The following is a 15,813-nucleotide window of genomic DNA, read 5'->3' on the forward strand; positions in this document are numbered from 1 at the left end:
TGACTGGAAGAGGGAAAAAAATCATATTTAGTATGATGGTGAACCACAAGCATGTTGTTACTTTGACTGCTCTCATATTAGGAGCAATGTCTTGTCGCTATGAAGGAAGTCACAACAAAAATCATTTACTTACAATGGACTTGGATCACACCCTTTGCTGTTACTTTTCCCTGAGTTCAGCAAACAACAATTCCACTAGACCACCTGCAAGTCAAGAATTGGGCCTGCTGATCAGCCACATCATAGACACGGCAGTGTTAGAAATGACAAACCACAGTACAGCTTGCACGGCCTAAAGACAAAGATCACTCCTATGTTGCAAGAATATTTTCAAAGAGGGAGAACATCTTCTTCTTTTAAATAAGCTCCATTTAATCAGCAAACACAGGTAATGTGCCATGACATCATTCTGCAAATGAAATGTGAATTTTACAATACAGATCACAAGCAGAAAAGTTACTGCTGTATAGTCCACAAAATGCTAATTTCCACACAGAAATGATTTAAAGATCCACATGTGAATGGTAGTTGACAGGAGCCAGCCTGTGGAAATAAAACAATCATAATTATACATTAATTGCAGAGTATTATAAATTTTCTGCATCACTTCTCAATCTTAAAAAAAATCATTATTTTTATGAGATCTGTAATCTGGTGATTGCACAAGCCATACTATCTGTCCATTATTCCAACAACTGTCCCACTAGAGTAACACTCATCTTTGTTATTTAAAAGGGAGAGAATAAGAAATATAAACTTTCTGTGCAACCCCTGAACACCAACATTGAATTTTACTAGCAAATTAAAATAATTGATTAATCAAGAACCTCCACTGATTTTCCTTATCCTGCAAACATGAAACATATTTAAATCTTACTTCTGTACATTTTGCATAGGAATTTGAGTCTTACCATTAGGACTCATTTTTTAGAAAGACTTATTTTTGGAATGGATATATATAGGGATTGTATGACCATGGTGAGGAAGAGACCTTGGGACAAGAGAATTAGAATTCTGCAAAAAAGGTAGAGGGGATGAGTGGGATGGAAAGTCAGGCAAAATGGTGTCAAGGTATGAGTGGATGAGTTTGTTGAGGCAGGGACACACAGAAACAGTGGGTCTGCCAGGGCAGTTATGCTTGTGAATTTTGGATAGGAGATAGAAGCAAGCGATGAGGGTTGAGGAAGTACCAGGTTGGAGGTGAAGGCAAGGAGATTGTTTTAAGTAATGAAGTCGGTGGTGACCTTGGAAATGATATGATGGATCATGGGATTCTGATCTAGGGGTAGAGATTAAGAGGTCTCCAAGAGATGACGTCTAACCTCTGCAGCGGCGAGGTCAGTACACCAGACCATAACTGTGCCTCCCTGCTCTGCAGGTGTGATGGTAAAGTTAGGTAAGTGAAGATTGAGTGGAGAGTAGAGGACTTGGGGTGCTGAGCCTAGAGTGGCTGATTTTATTGTCCAGACTGCCAGGGTTCCTTAGCCCTAGGAATAGATTCTTGTTGTTTTAAAAGTCAGTTGGAATACAATGTGTGCTTTGTGTGGTACAGTTGCACTTCACAGATATATAATCCCATTGCTGTTGTTTGTACAACATCTTTCCTTCACTGCAGACTTCCACAAAATTCATGAATCTTGGTGCATGAAATGTAAGAAATAACACATACTGTACATAGAATGGAGTAAGTGTCCATAAACATTTAATGGTTATTGATGTATCTAACACTCTATATGTTATTGCCTGGTAATGTTTATGACCATTTATGTTTCCTTCATCCTGCTTGCATTATGCCCCATGTATTTGAGATATAAATATATAATATATGTATATTTATATAAATATTTGTATATCACTTCTCTTCACCAGAACATAATGCGATAGCATATGTGTGTCATATGGTTTGTACCATATAGACTGGCAATACAGAGATATTGTTTCTTTCTATGCACATTTACTATTATGGTATCACAGTTGATGTGGTTCATTCCTCATTTACACAGCAATTTGATTGTCAAAACATTATGAAACATAGGCAGGAGAGCAAGAATTTCATGCCTACGTTATTTGGACTGCTTTGATCTAAAAAAATGCAAAGGGTGAGATCGATTCTACTGTTGATGCTATCTACACTTAGAGATAACAAGAAATTAATTATTTTCTTACTTGAAGTGACGTTCTTCACTTTGGCTTTATTACAAAACATAAATAATGCAGGCTGTATATGCTATGTACAGTTTGTTTCTGATGACCCACACTGTTTGCTCCCTACAGATTTCCGTGTAAGTTTAAAAATAGGTTGAGAGACCGTTAAATCTCTGATTAAATATCTCTGGTCTGGTAATTATCTATCTTTCAAGCATTTATTTATTATTGAATTATTTCTTTCTTATAGGCTGAATGATGCTTTTAGATTTTTAATTCTTTTGATCAGCAGACATAATGTCAAGTTCTGCTTATATCTTGTGTCTAAAAGTAACATTTCCTCCAGTTGTCCTAGGTCCAGAGTTATGATATTTGTTTATCCCTCAAGCTGTTTGTAAACCTGTATGTCTGGCTGTTGTTCAAATTCTGCAAGCTAAATCTTTTTCTCAATCCTGCCTTTTTATTTGTAGCTGCTTCTTCCAGCTGTCCGTGATAAGTGTGACTAAATGTCAGCTCTTCCTTAGCTTCCAGTACATGCTGCTGCAGTGTGGCTGCAACTGTCTGTGTCTCGTCCGTGTTTCAGACTCTGCAAGTTTCTAGTATGTGTGTCTATTTTTGTATATTTATTCCACCTCCCAGCCCTCCAAAAAAAAATCACTTTGCTTTGCTTGCAGACTGTACTCTCAGACCTAGATTTTCCACTGCCTTAACAGAAGCTGTATGGACAAACATCAAATCCTTTTTACACCATTGTCTGTTAATAGATGCTAATTATCTGATGCTAGCTCCTCCTCCATTCAGTCCTCCTTCGGCCTGACTCTCTTGTCTTCTTTTCCTTCTCTTCATTGTATGTTTTCACTCATCCTCTAAGTCATCATACTTGAATAAATTGTAATATTTACTAACCTTTGTGTCATGTGTTAGCTTCCCTTGCTGGAAAACGTGTGTGTGCCTATGTGTGCACGTGCACCCATGTATGTCTTTGTATATGTTAGTACGAGAATCTGAACAGGAGTATATAATGCTAAATAAGGAGGTCCTCAATACTCTGGCATGTAGCATGGTTATTCGTCAGAACATAAAAGTCCTTAGTAGGTGCTCCTGAGGTATTGTCTGCTTCTGCTGTCAGAAGGGAGACGATAGGGAATTTAATTGAATGGTAGAATATTGAGAACACTCAAAGATTGGAACAGTAAATTTCATTTAGCAATTGTGTCATAAAGTATCTTTCTGTCAAGAACTGGCTTCTAAATATTAAATATAATTTGAAAAAAACTTTGTTTGACTCACAAGACCAGTTCAGAATTAATACAGAGCCCTCACAGTGATCGCACTGTTGTTTTACAAAGTACTCAGGATGAATTCACAATGGATTCACATTGTAGAAGGAGGCCTTTGAGAAACTAGCTTCATCTGGTCATATTGTGCTAATTTCTGGGCCTCATAAAATGCGGTGGGAAACTTGACCCTGACTTTCTGACATGGCTTTCATTTGCAATGATAGCACCATTTCACAATAAAACTCCTATCCATTGTGTCAATAAGCAAGCAACATAAATATTAGCTTCACTTTGATTTTTCAAACTCAATGGTCTGAAAAATAGCAGTCTTCATTTACTGATAACAAAACCACCTACTACCAGTCTTTATCCCCTGAAACTCTACTGTTTAACAGACCAACATTTAATATTCATAAATTGTCAAGGTGCTCAACAGCGCACTTCAGTCTTGCTGCTTACATAGCTTTCCTTTTTCTTCATTTGATTGATCATTGATCTACATTCCTAACTGCTTTCCGTTGGGCCTTCTGCACACTTATCACTGTCTCACTGGATGACATGGAGGTGAACATAGAAACCTGGGAAGCATGTGGGAACAGGCCTACTTATCCAGTCAGTGTTCAGAAGCTTGAGTTCTCAAAATGACTTCAAATACAGCCTCATACATGTACTTGAACTGCTTTACCTTTGCAGGTGAAAATCTTGATCACTTCCAGTTTCCTACTCTCAGGAATGCTCCAGCACAGTGCTCTCTGTTGATTTTGTTAAGATCGCATGTACTTCTTACTCCAGGAAAGAGATTGTATCCATTTTGGACCCCAGAAGCAGACAGGGAGGGTGCAGAGATTTGTGCCCTTAGCAGGCTTCCCCAGAGTACATCCATTCATCTAATGCACTCATTCAGACTTTCTTCTTATAGAGACCTCACTGTCTGAACCACTTTTGTTTGCTCTGGAGCACTTCTGACAGCATATTGAACAAGGAACATGTCTCCTTGTAGTCACTGTTTTCCACGTGCCTGTTCAGGTTAGTTTGGGCCTTCCATGGATTCTGCCTCTATTTTCCAAACATGGCAGCATTCATTTTTGAAGAAGTGTTGTGCAGAAAGATGTCAGGGTGAGTTTTTGCTAGGACTGGATGCTTATGCAGTATAACTTGAAATAGTTTTAAGTCAACCATAACAATAGTTTTATGTGGCAGGTGAAGTAGTTTCGTGATTTTTTTTTGACTACGAGAAGAATCTGGTTGTTGCAACTAATTCAGGTATGTTAATTATTTATATACTTAAGTTATTTTAAAGCACATGCATTATTTTTGTATCTCTGGTCTATTCCTATTCCTCTTGATTCCTTCACACAAGATTGAAGAATTCACATGTAAGTAAAAGGTATGTTATATTACATTGTCTAAATTACCATTCTGTAAACTGAAGTTCAGGTAACACACATTTCCTCAAGTCTAAAAGGATTGGGATCTACCGTCTTTACAACCGACTTTTGGGATCCAAGAGGAATCAATAGCATATTGCATGTATGACTATTGCTTTTGGCTAAATAGTGTTAAAAGCAATCCAAAAGTTTTAGCATGTATGCGAAGTGTTAAATGGTCCAGTAGGTCAAAGTATTGCAATTAAGATGGGTAATAAAGATAATTTCAGTCAATATAGTGAACCTTATGAAAAAAAGCTATCAGTGAAACTGATTAAGAATGAGATGACAAGAATAAAAAGACACAAGGCTGAGGAATGTAGTTGTGGAACTCAAGGTCCACCATATCTGAATACATTTGGACACATTGAAGAAGGTAATAAGAATTATGCCAGTGTTTGTCGAACAAATATTGTTTTTGAGAGTGTCCAATTGAAGTAGTTAATGCTAAGGCACAGGTTCCCAGGAGTAGTTTCAAGTAATTGAACTTGTGTCATGCAGACAGCAAATGTGCAGCAACAAGTCTCACTGAGGCATTTTACATCCTCCTGAGTTCAGGTGAATCAATTGGAGATTAGATAACCCAGATAATTAGAAGATGAAGTAGACCTCACCTGGACAAGGCCGGGGAAGTCGTATTGTCTTGTGTGCTAATTAGTCAGAGGGAATCCTATCAACCACGTGGCTTGGATGAGGACAAGCCATTCATAGAAGATGCCTAACTCAACGCATTTTGGGGGGAGGGAAGGGGGTAGACAAGTGAACCCTGAACAGTGCCAACTGCCATCTTGGGATGAAGTAGTCTCTGTAAGCTAGCCTAGCCATTGATTACACAGAGAATTATATGATAGTCAAGCAGTATTCATGTTTCTTAAAAAAATAAATGGGAAACTGTTGCAGAAGTGTGGTGAATAGACAGAGATTTCTGAACAGTCTATCTTTTGCTTCTTGAAGTGAAGGAAAATTGAAAGTCACAAGAATTTATTATTTTATGTAACTAGTTCAACTTTAAAGAAATAATGTAACCTTCTTAACTTTTTGAAATATTACACAGTTTGGAAATAACAAAATCTTGTATTCAATTGTGCAAACTTGCCTGAAGCTATCATTAGTTTGTCATGCTGAGTTAGCTGGTTAATTCTAAAACATGCAATGTTTTCTGTCCTTTCTCTGAAAATTTCACCTCCATGCTTGCCTGCCCCTTGTTAATTGGCATTTTTTTTAATGAGGTGACAAGCTACAAAACTGCATAGCAGATGACAATATCTGGCAACAACCAGTTGCAGCTTCAAATTGAGTTAATGGAACAGTGAATTAGCAGTAGTATGTCACCATGCAGGTCTTCTCCAAGTTTTCCTTGCCTTAAAGCAGCAACTTATCAGTCCAAACACTCACCTCACAAATCAAATGGAAACAATGGAGCAAATCTCATTTGGCAGTTCTGAAACCATCGTATTTTAGCTATAGAAGCTGTAGAAAGTTTCCAACTTCACTACATGTGCTGCTGAACATGGAAATCCAAATTGTACTGAGTGTCCAATGAGGGTCCTAACACTGTGCTTCATGTGGCATCTAATGGCAGAGCCCTTGCTGGAGTCAACTCTGCAGTCCAAAGCCAAGTCAGACTTGCATGGGGACAGAGAACCTCTGGATTTCTTAGTGATTCAAGGCCTGAGAGTTTAGTCATAAAAGGGAAGGCAACTATTCTTTAAATTACGTATTTTACTTTTAATTACTCCAAGCATTAATGAGAATTTTGATTAATGTAAGTTTCAAAAAATAAAATGTATTAAATCAATTATTTGTGTGGAAAGTTATCTTCGACAGCTTTAATACAAAACAAGCCTGCACCCCACTGTTTTGTCTGTCTCAATCAGTGGTTTTTCAAATTATCGCCCCCCACCCCCCCACCACGAGACTGACATTCCACCTTAAGCAATCCCTGTGCCATAAGTGCTCTGTGATTAGTAAGGGATTACTTAAGCGACTTCATCCCTAACATCGAAGTACTCGAGATGGCAGAGGCCGACAGTATTGAGTCCACGCTGCTGAAGATCCAGCTGCGCTGGGTGGGTCACGTCTCCAGAATGGAGGACCATCGCCTTCCCAAGATCGTGTTATATGGCGAGCTCTCCACTGGCCACCGTGACAGAGGTGCACCAAAGAAGAGGTACAAGGACTGCCTAAAGAAATTTCTTGGCGCCTGCCACATTGACCACCGCCAGTGGGCTGATATCGCCTCAAACCGTGCATCTTGACGCCTCACAGTTCGGCGGGCAGCAACCTCCTTTGAAGAAGACCGCAGAGCCCACCTCACTGACAAAAGACAAAGGAGGAAAAACCCAACAGCCAACCCCAACCAACCAATTTTCCGCTGCAACCGTGTCTGCCTGTCCCGCATCGGACTTGTCAGCCACAATCGAGCCTGCAGCTGACGTGGACTTTTACCCCCTCCATAAATCTTCATCCGCGAAGCCAAGCCAAAGAAAAGAAGACTTAAGGTGGCATGTGAGTGGAAAGAAAAGGATTTGAAAACCACTTTTTTTTAATGGTACCTAAATAACTCGTCATGTGCATGGTTTCATAACTCCAAAGGAAATGGGCCAATTTTTTTCTCAAGCAAAATACTTCAGTAACAATTGGGTCTAGATCAGTGGTTCTCAACCTTCCCCCCCCCCCCACACCCTATTCACATACCACCTTAAGTAATCTCTTACTAATCACAGAGCACTTATGGTATAGGTATTGCTTAAGGTGGAATGCGAGTTTAGGGAGGGCAGTTTGTAAACCACTGGACTAGATGATTAGGGATGGGGGCCTCTGAATTCTGCTGCCAGCTCTTGATGTTATGCAAAGGTTTTGAGGTTTTTGCCCACCATTTCTAGTGAATGATAGGCAGAAATGCTGGCAAAAGACCATGTCAAGGATGATTGATTCCCATTGTTTCATCTGATAATTTATATATAAATGATATCTGGTAGCATTTGTATTATAATTATCACTTCATAAGCTTGTTATGAGCCCCATCATTCCACTGTATGTGTCAGTATGTTAAATGCATACATCTCTCCAGAACATCAATTTATAATAACTCTAAATTATGCAGCTATTCTGAATTTCCAGTTAGTGTCTACATACAGAATGCCTTATGCTTATATGAAACACCAACGTCTTCAAATCAGAATTGCCTGTTATGAAGTTGACAACAAATTTCCTGAAGAGCTTTGCCTGCCAAGAATCAATCATCTGCTGACTGTATAAACCAGATGATGACTTTTCACACCTCCACATATTTAAATTTAAAGCATAAACTAAGGTATTTTTTCCATTTGTCACCATTAATTAAAAGCACACACTGTCCTTGACTCAACCACTTTACCGTATTATAAACACAATTTATATGTCATTCCATCACATATTTTCATGATGAAATTACCACTAACATTCCAATTCTAAAGGCAACAAGGCGAGAGTAGAATTCGACCATTCATCCCATTGAATCCATTCGCCATTCAAATCAGGGCTGAAGCATTTTTCCTTTCAACCTCATTCTCCTTCCTTCTCTCCAAAACCTTTGACACCCTTACTAATAAAGAGCCTATCAACCTCAACTTTAAATACACCCAATGTCTTGGCCTCCACCACCATCTGTTGCCATGAATTTCACAGATCCACCATTCTCTGGCTGAAGAAATTCCTCCTCATCCTCATGTCATTTTATTCTGAGGCTGTGCCCTCTAATTCAGGACTCTCCCACTATTATACCTTCAGCGTGGTCGATCAGTTTCTGATGGGGGCAGAATCAAAAATGGATTAATGCAAAATTATTGTCGATGAGTGATTAATAGTTAATTCTGACTGAGTAGGTCGAAATACCTATTTCCTGTTGTGTGACATACAAGTAACTGTGATAAATGCAAGAGCAAAATGATTCCAACATCATCTGCCACCACTTATTAAATTCAAGTCTGGTAAGTTGAAAAAAAGTTACAAATGGCTGGCTGTTGAAAATAGGATTTTGAAGTTAGCTCGTCTTCAATCAGATATTTGCTTCAAATGTCATTTCTTTCATTAGCTGTGCTTTTGCTGTGCTTAGCATGGGTAAGGTGTTATGTTAAAATGATAACCGTTTACCATGAATAGAGCATAATCTTCCAAGATTGTTAACAGTGCAAACTACTATGGGTAAGTTGGAATGTGGCAAATTCCTATCCTCTTGGAGACACCTGCAAAGCAGTCATTTCAAATATCCCAGCTGATAAAGGACATTAAAACAATTTTAAAACTGGGAAATAAACATAAACAAATACAACTAATTTAAGTAAGTGGACTGTTATTTCAAAGACATGGGGCAGGATGGAAGGCTGAAGGATTAAGCATGTATGGTGTTATTTTTATAAATTTCAGTCAGTGGAGTGTGGTGTGTGGTATTCATCTCAATTATTGTCATTAACCACTACTGCCAAAGACTCAAAGCCCAAATTTGCTCATTGTGTTGTTGGAGATTCCCCCATAGGCACAAGATTAAAAAAAGTATCCTCCAAAAATCTATGTGCCATCTAGCTTCCTGTTCACATTTCCAAACAGTTTGTAAAGTCATGTAACAAATCACACAATTATTTGTCATCATTAAATGCTTAATATTTAAATTAAATTTTTGTTGTATGAACCACATGGAGTATTTTGAGAAAACTGAGTTTCAGAACAGGTGTGTCATGATCTTTTGCGTGTTTGGCAAGGTAAAAAAATGGGAATCCATCTCCTTTGCTCATAGAACAGCCCAAAATATCGCCCGAGTTCTCCATGGTTTGTTGTTAAATTGTTAACTAGTATTTCCATTCACAGGTTACCCACTGGAAATAAATCAGTGAATACAACTCCAGTGCAAGGTCAGGTCCCTCAGGATGACTCAGACAGAACAGAACCTCGTTCCTCAGTCTCAGACCTAGTGAATTCCCTCACAAGTGAGATGCTAATGGTGAGTAACCATGCCTTGCTGCTGGTACACAAATTTCATTTTCCTCCTTGATGGTTGGGCATTGCAGGTTTGAGATGCAACATGATCTTGGTTTTTAACTTTTAATCGTCGTCACATATTAAGAAATACATATTTTGTCAACACAAACTTCTGCAATATTTTTGAATCTCCATTTATTATGATAATTGTACTTGATATACCATAGTCATAACATGTCAGTAATTAAATATAATTTGATTTGCCTTGATCAAAACTGTAATGAAGCTGTTCATAATTAGACAATCATTCAAATTCTATGTGACATGAATTTTAGACCTTTTGATTAGTTCTGATTTAAAAAGAATGATTTTCTAGTATCTCTTTCAACAAACACCAATTCCTAGTATGCAAAGATCACCAAAAAAGGAAAATACACCACACCATAACACTTAAATATTTCTCCTAGATTTCTGGAGCTTCATTGGAGAAGATAAAGCCAAACCTGTTTCCAGTGTCACTGGTGGCATTTGAAAAGAAACAGGAGGGCTGGAGAGCATTGATGGCCTCCTGTGATCTACACAATAAAAATAATATAGAAGATGGAAAAAACAAAGAAGTTATTCTTCTTCTTCTCCTGACTAGTACATTTCATGACCTGCTTTTCACCTCCGCCACACAATCCTGCCATGTATTGATCATGTTATATGAAGAAGAACTTGATGGTAGCAATTCTAAATTTCCATACAGTAATTTGAAATGGGGTCCAGGATTTACTCCAAAATTCAATTTAAAGTTCACATTTTTAAAAATTCGTTTGACAGTCTTACCTCCTCAGATCAAAACATTTCAGAATGTCTGGACATTTTCACCTTGAAACTCTTCACCTCCTCCAGCTTTGGAACATCTCTAACATCCGATAAAGGGGATTAGTGTTTTATTGTCATCTTTGCACTGTCTTCACTGCTTGAAATCCTTTGCAAATGAAACAGCAGAGTTTTCAAGGAAAGATCAGGCAGAGGTGGTATTAATTTTGACTGCAGCCTTCTCCAATTTATTTTACACTATTTTGATTTTATGATCAAATGTTCTTTGGTTTCTTTTGAATTGTTATTCAACATTGTTTAGTCATGTTGAGGTACAAGATTACGGAGCCTCCAAGGTTTATTTCACCTTCATTCTTAGTGATTCAAAACTAGTTACAAATGATATTTTGATAAATTGTTCTGTAATTTGTCAGTTGGCTTCTCACATGCTGCCCGAAATGGATTGCATTATCTGATAATCTTTGCATTTACTGCTGAATTTCTGAAAGCTGGTCACTTGTAAATTACATATATGAGTGGCCCTAAAATGGGGCTATCGATAATATTAGGTCATGATTTGACTGAATGCTAAGAGTTTTAATGCTTCAATTGCCCTAACTAGAATTGCCACTTCCAGTACATAATTACTTGATTGTAATATGGATCCCACTGACTTAAGCATCACAGACTCCAACTGCTTGGTCCAGACAGCATCAGATAATTCAGCAAAGTGAGGAATCCATACCCCTGAAGTTCCTCTGAAAGATCTGATAACCAACAAAAGCTCAAATACTGGGTAACTTACGTAACATATAACCAGGTCGTGCTTGGTGGGATCTAGCATTTCAGGTCAAAGACCATCCTTTAGAACTGAGAAGGAGACCAAGGAAGTTAGTTCAACTGCAGTGAGGACCAAGGATGGTAGAATAGATTACGGTTCTTAAATATATTTCACATTAAACATTGAATAAACATCAGGGATAAACACATAAATACAGTAAAATCCCCATTATCGGGAATTCAAGCAACTGGCAAAAATTTGCAGAAAATAAATAGGTAAAAAATAGGGGTTTAAAATCAGCACCCCCACCCCAGTGGTTAGTTCGCCAATCCATGCAACACGCAATCTCAAGCAAACGGAAAATTTATTTATCCGGCATCCACCAATCCCCATAGATGTCAAATACCTAGGGTTTTTTTTTAACTGTAATTAACCCTTCGATAAAGGGTTCCAAACTGAAAGACTGACCATTTCTGCGCATGGATTCTGCTGCCCGGCTGATTGAGTTCCTCCAGCTGATCATTGTTTGCTCAAGATTCCAGCATCTGCAGTTTGTGTTTCTCAAGACAATCAAGGCATAGAGCAAGTTGTCTTGAGTAAGTTCAACTGGAAGATTGGTCATGATCCTTTTGAATGACAAGCTAAGCTTTGTTCAAGAACTTCAAATTCCTGGGTGTCAACATCTCCAAGGTTCTATCCTGGAGCCTCCATGTTGATGCAATCACAAAGGCTCGCCAGCCGCTCTACTTGGAGATGTTTGAGGATGGAGCTAGTGGAGTTGTTCAAGTGAACCGGTACGGACTTGAAGGGCCGACATGGCCTGTTTCCGTGCTGTAAACGGTTATATGGTTATATATGGTTATGGGACAACATGACTTGGTGCTGTTTATAACTATTTTCTAATACAGAGCCTTGAGGTATTCCACTTGCTGATTTTCCATCTGATCGCACTTCTCCAACACATTCACGTTGCTTTTCCCCTTTAGATACTTTCTTATCTATTTCACATTCACTTTGAATCCCCATGGCTTCTGACATAACCAGAAGAAAAGAAATGTTTGCATTCTCATCTCTGGATGTTCTAATGGGCCTGCAGATAATTAAGTATCTTTTGCTTGCCATGTAGCATTTGGCAATGAGGATAAATATAGTATTTTTTTCTCAGTGGGCTTGCATATGAAATTATGTCAGGAAATTTGTGGCTTGTGGTTCACAGGTTAGATTTTCTCTTCTTGGCATTATCTCTTAGTTACTGCTATCTTGATGTTCCTGAATATCCTAGTTAAATATATATTTTATATTGCTCAAAATTCAAATAGTGTGAATTGAGTGTTGAATATGCTGAATTGGCTTGGCAAGTCCAGGGGGAGATATTCCTTGTTATGAGATAGTTTTATTATGCTTTGATAAAGTCCATAAAGACTAATCAAACAGATGTGAAGTGTTTCTGAGGCGAGAATGGATTCAATAGGAGATAGACAGGTAGAAAATTGTCCTGTCTTCCACTTTGAAAGAATCAAGGGATTTGGTCTCATCTGAAGGCCTCATTTATTTCAAACCTGAAATCGCTGGAATCCATCAGCTGGTTTGTCACTGGCAAGTCACTAACGTCTCGAGAAACTGTAAATCAGAAGGAGTGGGTTTTGAATGTTGACAAAAGGGGGCTCGAAGGTTTGCCTTTCCCTCCAAGCCCAAAAGTAATATTTGTTTTTAAAACTGAAATTTTGCTGTTTTTTCTACAATTGACTAATACTAACTAAATCGTAAATGCATTAATGAACTAGCGACAATACCTGTATGTACTTTGCTGGGAAAATTGGATATCCATAATTCATTACTAATTTGTCAGCTTCAGTCTGAGACCAAGAGACATATTGAAGAAATATTGTCCTTTATGACTGGTAATTTTATTTATTTATTCCCACTGGTACTGACAATTTTTTAGCCATTTATTGACAGAAATATGTTCATGTCAGGCTACATTTTGAATACTACTTTTTTTATTCTTTAATAGGATGTGGACTTTTCCAACAAGCACAGTGTTTATTCCTATCTCTTTTCACGCTTTTATAGAGGCAGTTAAGTATCTTGGGTTAAGAGTGACATTAAAGGTCAGACTGGATATGAATGGCAAACTCCCTTCCTCAAAAATATTAATGAATCACGAATCAATGATGGAGATATAATGTCACCTTTTTTTAAAATCCAGATGCATTTAATTTAAATGCCCCATAGCTGTGGGATTTGAACTTGCATCTTATTATCAATGGATCAGAATCCTGAATACTATCCATATACTTTCACCACAATCCTCCTTTATCTATTAGTTTGACCTCAGTCTCATTTGTGGCTGAAGGGGATCCCACAACCACCTGGTGATTTCTGTTGCTGAGAAGCAAGAGTTGAAAGAGCTCCCTGAAGTCCAGAAATGGTGGTGGAATCCAACAGTCAGTCATATCATATAATGCTCATCCTAAATAAACATTGGAGTACACACATGATTAGGGTAGAAGCTGCTATATCATGGGAAAAATAAGAATAAGCCAAAGTTAGATTCAAATCTTCTGTTTGTTGAAATATTTATAGGAATGAATTACATTTCATCTTTGAAACCAAATAGTTTGCCAAGTAGTGATTATGGCTTAGATTGTATGCAGCTAACCATTTTATGTTTGTATATAATTTCCAAGCAAATATAGATAGATAGTGGATAATCAGGAAGTGTGAGGCTACCTCGGGGAGTTCAGAGCTGATGTTACAGTCAGTCCAGTTACAATCTGATTTGATGGTGCAGCAGATTTGAGAGCCAAGTGGTCTCCCCTGCTCTTAATTCATTTAATGCAATAAAGTTACAGGAATTTCACGTTTTTGTCTAATTAATAATTGGGCTAAATCATGTTGATACACCTTTAATTAAAAAAATTACAAGTGATAAATGCAATAGTATCAGCCCATGTGGCCCATGTTGTCTTATTTTTTTTGGTTCCTCTTGGAATTCAACTCATAATTCCTTATCTAATTCTATCAAACCAATCCTCTTTTCCCTTTTCTCTCATAAGTTTCCATGCCACTCCTTAAACATGTCCATACTACTCCCTGAGATGGTAGGTTAGTGTCCTTACTGCTTGGGTAACAGAGCGACTTCTGAATTCTTCATCTAATTTCTGAGTAAATGATCATCTGCATGGCCTTAAGTTGTACCCTGCCATTTTAAAGGTCAGCCTTCATCCTTTTTAAAAAAAAAAAGAGATGGTGGGACCACTGAAACCCACATTGGGGTTTTACCATTAAACAATGGATACCAATGAAATATCAATATTGCTGTCCAGTTCACTACATGAAGATGTTGACTGAAAATTGCTTTTCTCTCAAACTATTGTACGTCCAGAAAGTGGGAATGTGGAGGCCAGCACAGTTCTGCTGCAGATGGAACTGCTGCATAGCTCCAGTGACTTGAGCTCAATCCTGACCACCTGCACTGTTTGTGCAGAGATTGCATTTACTCCCTGTGACTGCATGTGTACCCTCCAGGTATCTGGCCTCCTCCTGCATCCTAAAAAATGTTCCCCTGGGGACAAGAAGATGATAAGAAAATCACCTTTAATCATAGGGTTAGGATCATTGAGGTTAATGTTTAAGCAAACAGCTAAAGTCACTAAGTAGGAATACCTCTTATCTTTATGCAGTGCCTTAGGGTTGAATATAATTTGCTTCAGATTTTGCAGGTTTTGTGGTGGCTGCTGAGTCCAATGTGGGAACTGCAGTCTCTTCCTCGGATGAGTCAGAGGTACCCACTGAGGAGGATGGGTGGGCATCCTTCAGCTGTTCATCATGTGCTCCAATAGCCCTCAACATCAACTAGCCTTGTATAGCCGTGAGCCAGAGGTACTCGGGAGTTGAGGGAACTTTGCACTTGTTCTCTGTCCACCTCACACGATGGTGCTCAACAGAAAATGCCCATTTCAGGAGACTGATGTCAGGCCTGTAAATGATGTGGCTTGCCCGACTTAAGCCTAGGGTTTTTTTTTCAGGGCGAGTTGGTTTGGTTATTCTTCCAGTGAATTTGGAGGATTTTGTGAAAACAGCATTGGTTGGTATTTTTTTGTGATTGCACGTCCTCAGATGCTAAGCTGTAATACAGGGGTGGCCAACCTTTTAATTTTTAATTTAGACCTACAGCACATTAACAGGCCATTTCAGCCAAGAATACATACCAGGGGTGTAGGTTAATTGGGTGGCATGGACTCATGAGCTAAAATGGCCTGCTACCATGCTGTAGGTCTAAATTAAAAATTAGAAGGTTGGTCGCCCCTTCATTGTCAACTCATTATTAAAGTGCATGACACTCAATATCACATATCCTTCACCTATTTGCCAAGGTGGCATCACAATGCCCACCAACAATGAAGGTTCATGATGA

At 38.4% G+C, this 15,813-nt stretch overlaps 1 protein-coding gene and 1 long non-coding RNA gene across 3 annotated transcripts in view; one reads left to right on the plus strand and one right to left on the minus strand.

Annotated features, from left to right (window-relative positions):
• syt7a (synaptotagmin VIIa) overlaps positions 1–15,813 on the plus strand; it is a 519,290-nt gene that overhangs the window by 462,337 nt on the left and 41,140 nt on the right. For both annotated transcript variants that reach the window (XM_069899030.1, XM_069899033.1), the window contains one exon: positions 9,698–9,830. In XM_069899030.1, the coding sequence (XP_069755131.1) occupies positions 9,698–9,830 (133 nt within the window). The remainder of the gene's footprint in view (positions 1–9,697; positions 9,831–15,813) is intronic.
• On the minus strand, positions 10,641–15,703 carry LOC138751499 (uncharacterized). Its single transcript, XR_011349993.1, has 3 exons — positions 15,063–15,703; positions 11,418–11,482; positions 10,641–10,781 (listed from the first exon to the last, which is right to left on the minus strand). It is a non-coding gene; the product is annotated as an uncharacterized lncRNA (long non-coding RNA).

Source organism: Narcine bancroftii, chromosome 1 (genome assembly GCF_036971445.1).
Source record: "Narcine bancroftii isolate sNarBan1 chromosome 1, sNarBan1.hap1, whole genome shotgun sequence".
NCBI classification, from domain to species: Eukaryota; Metazoa; Chordata; class Chondrichthyes; order Torpediniformes; family Narcinidae; genus Narcine; species Narcine bancroftii.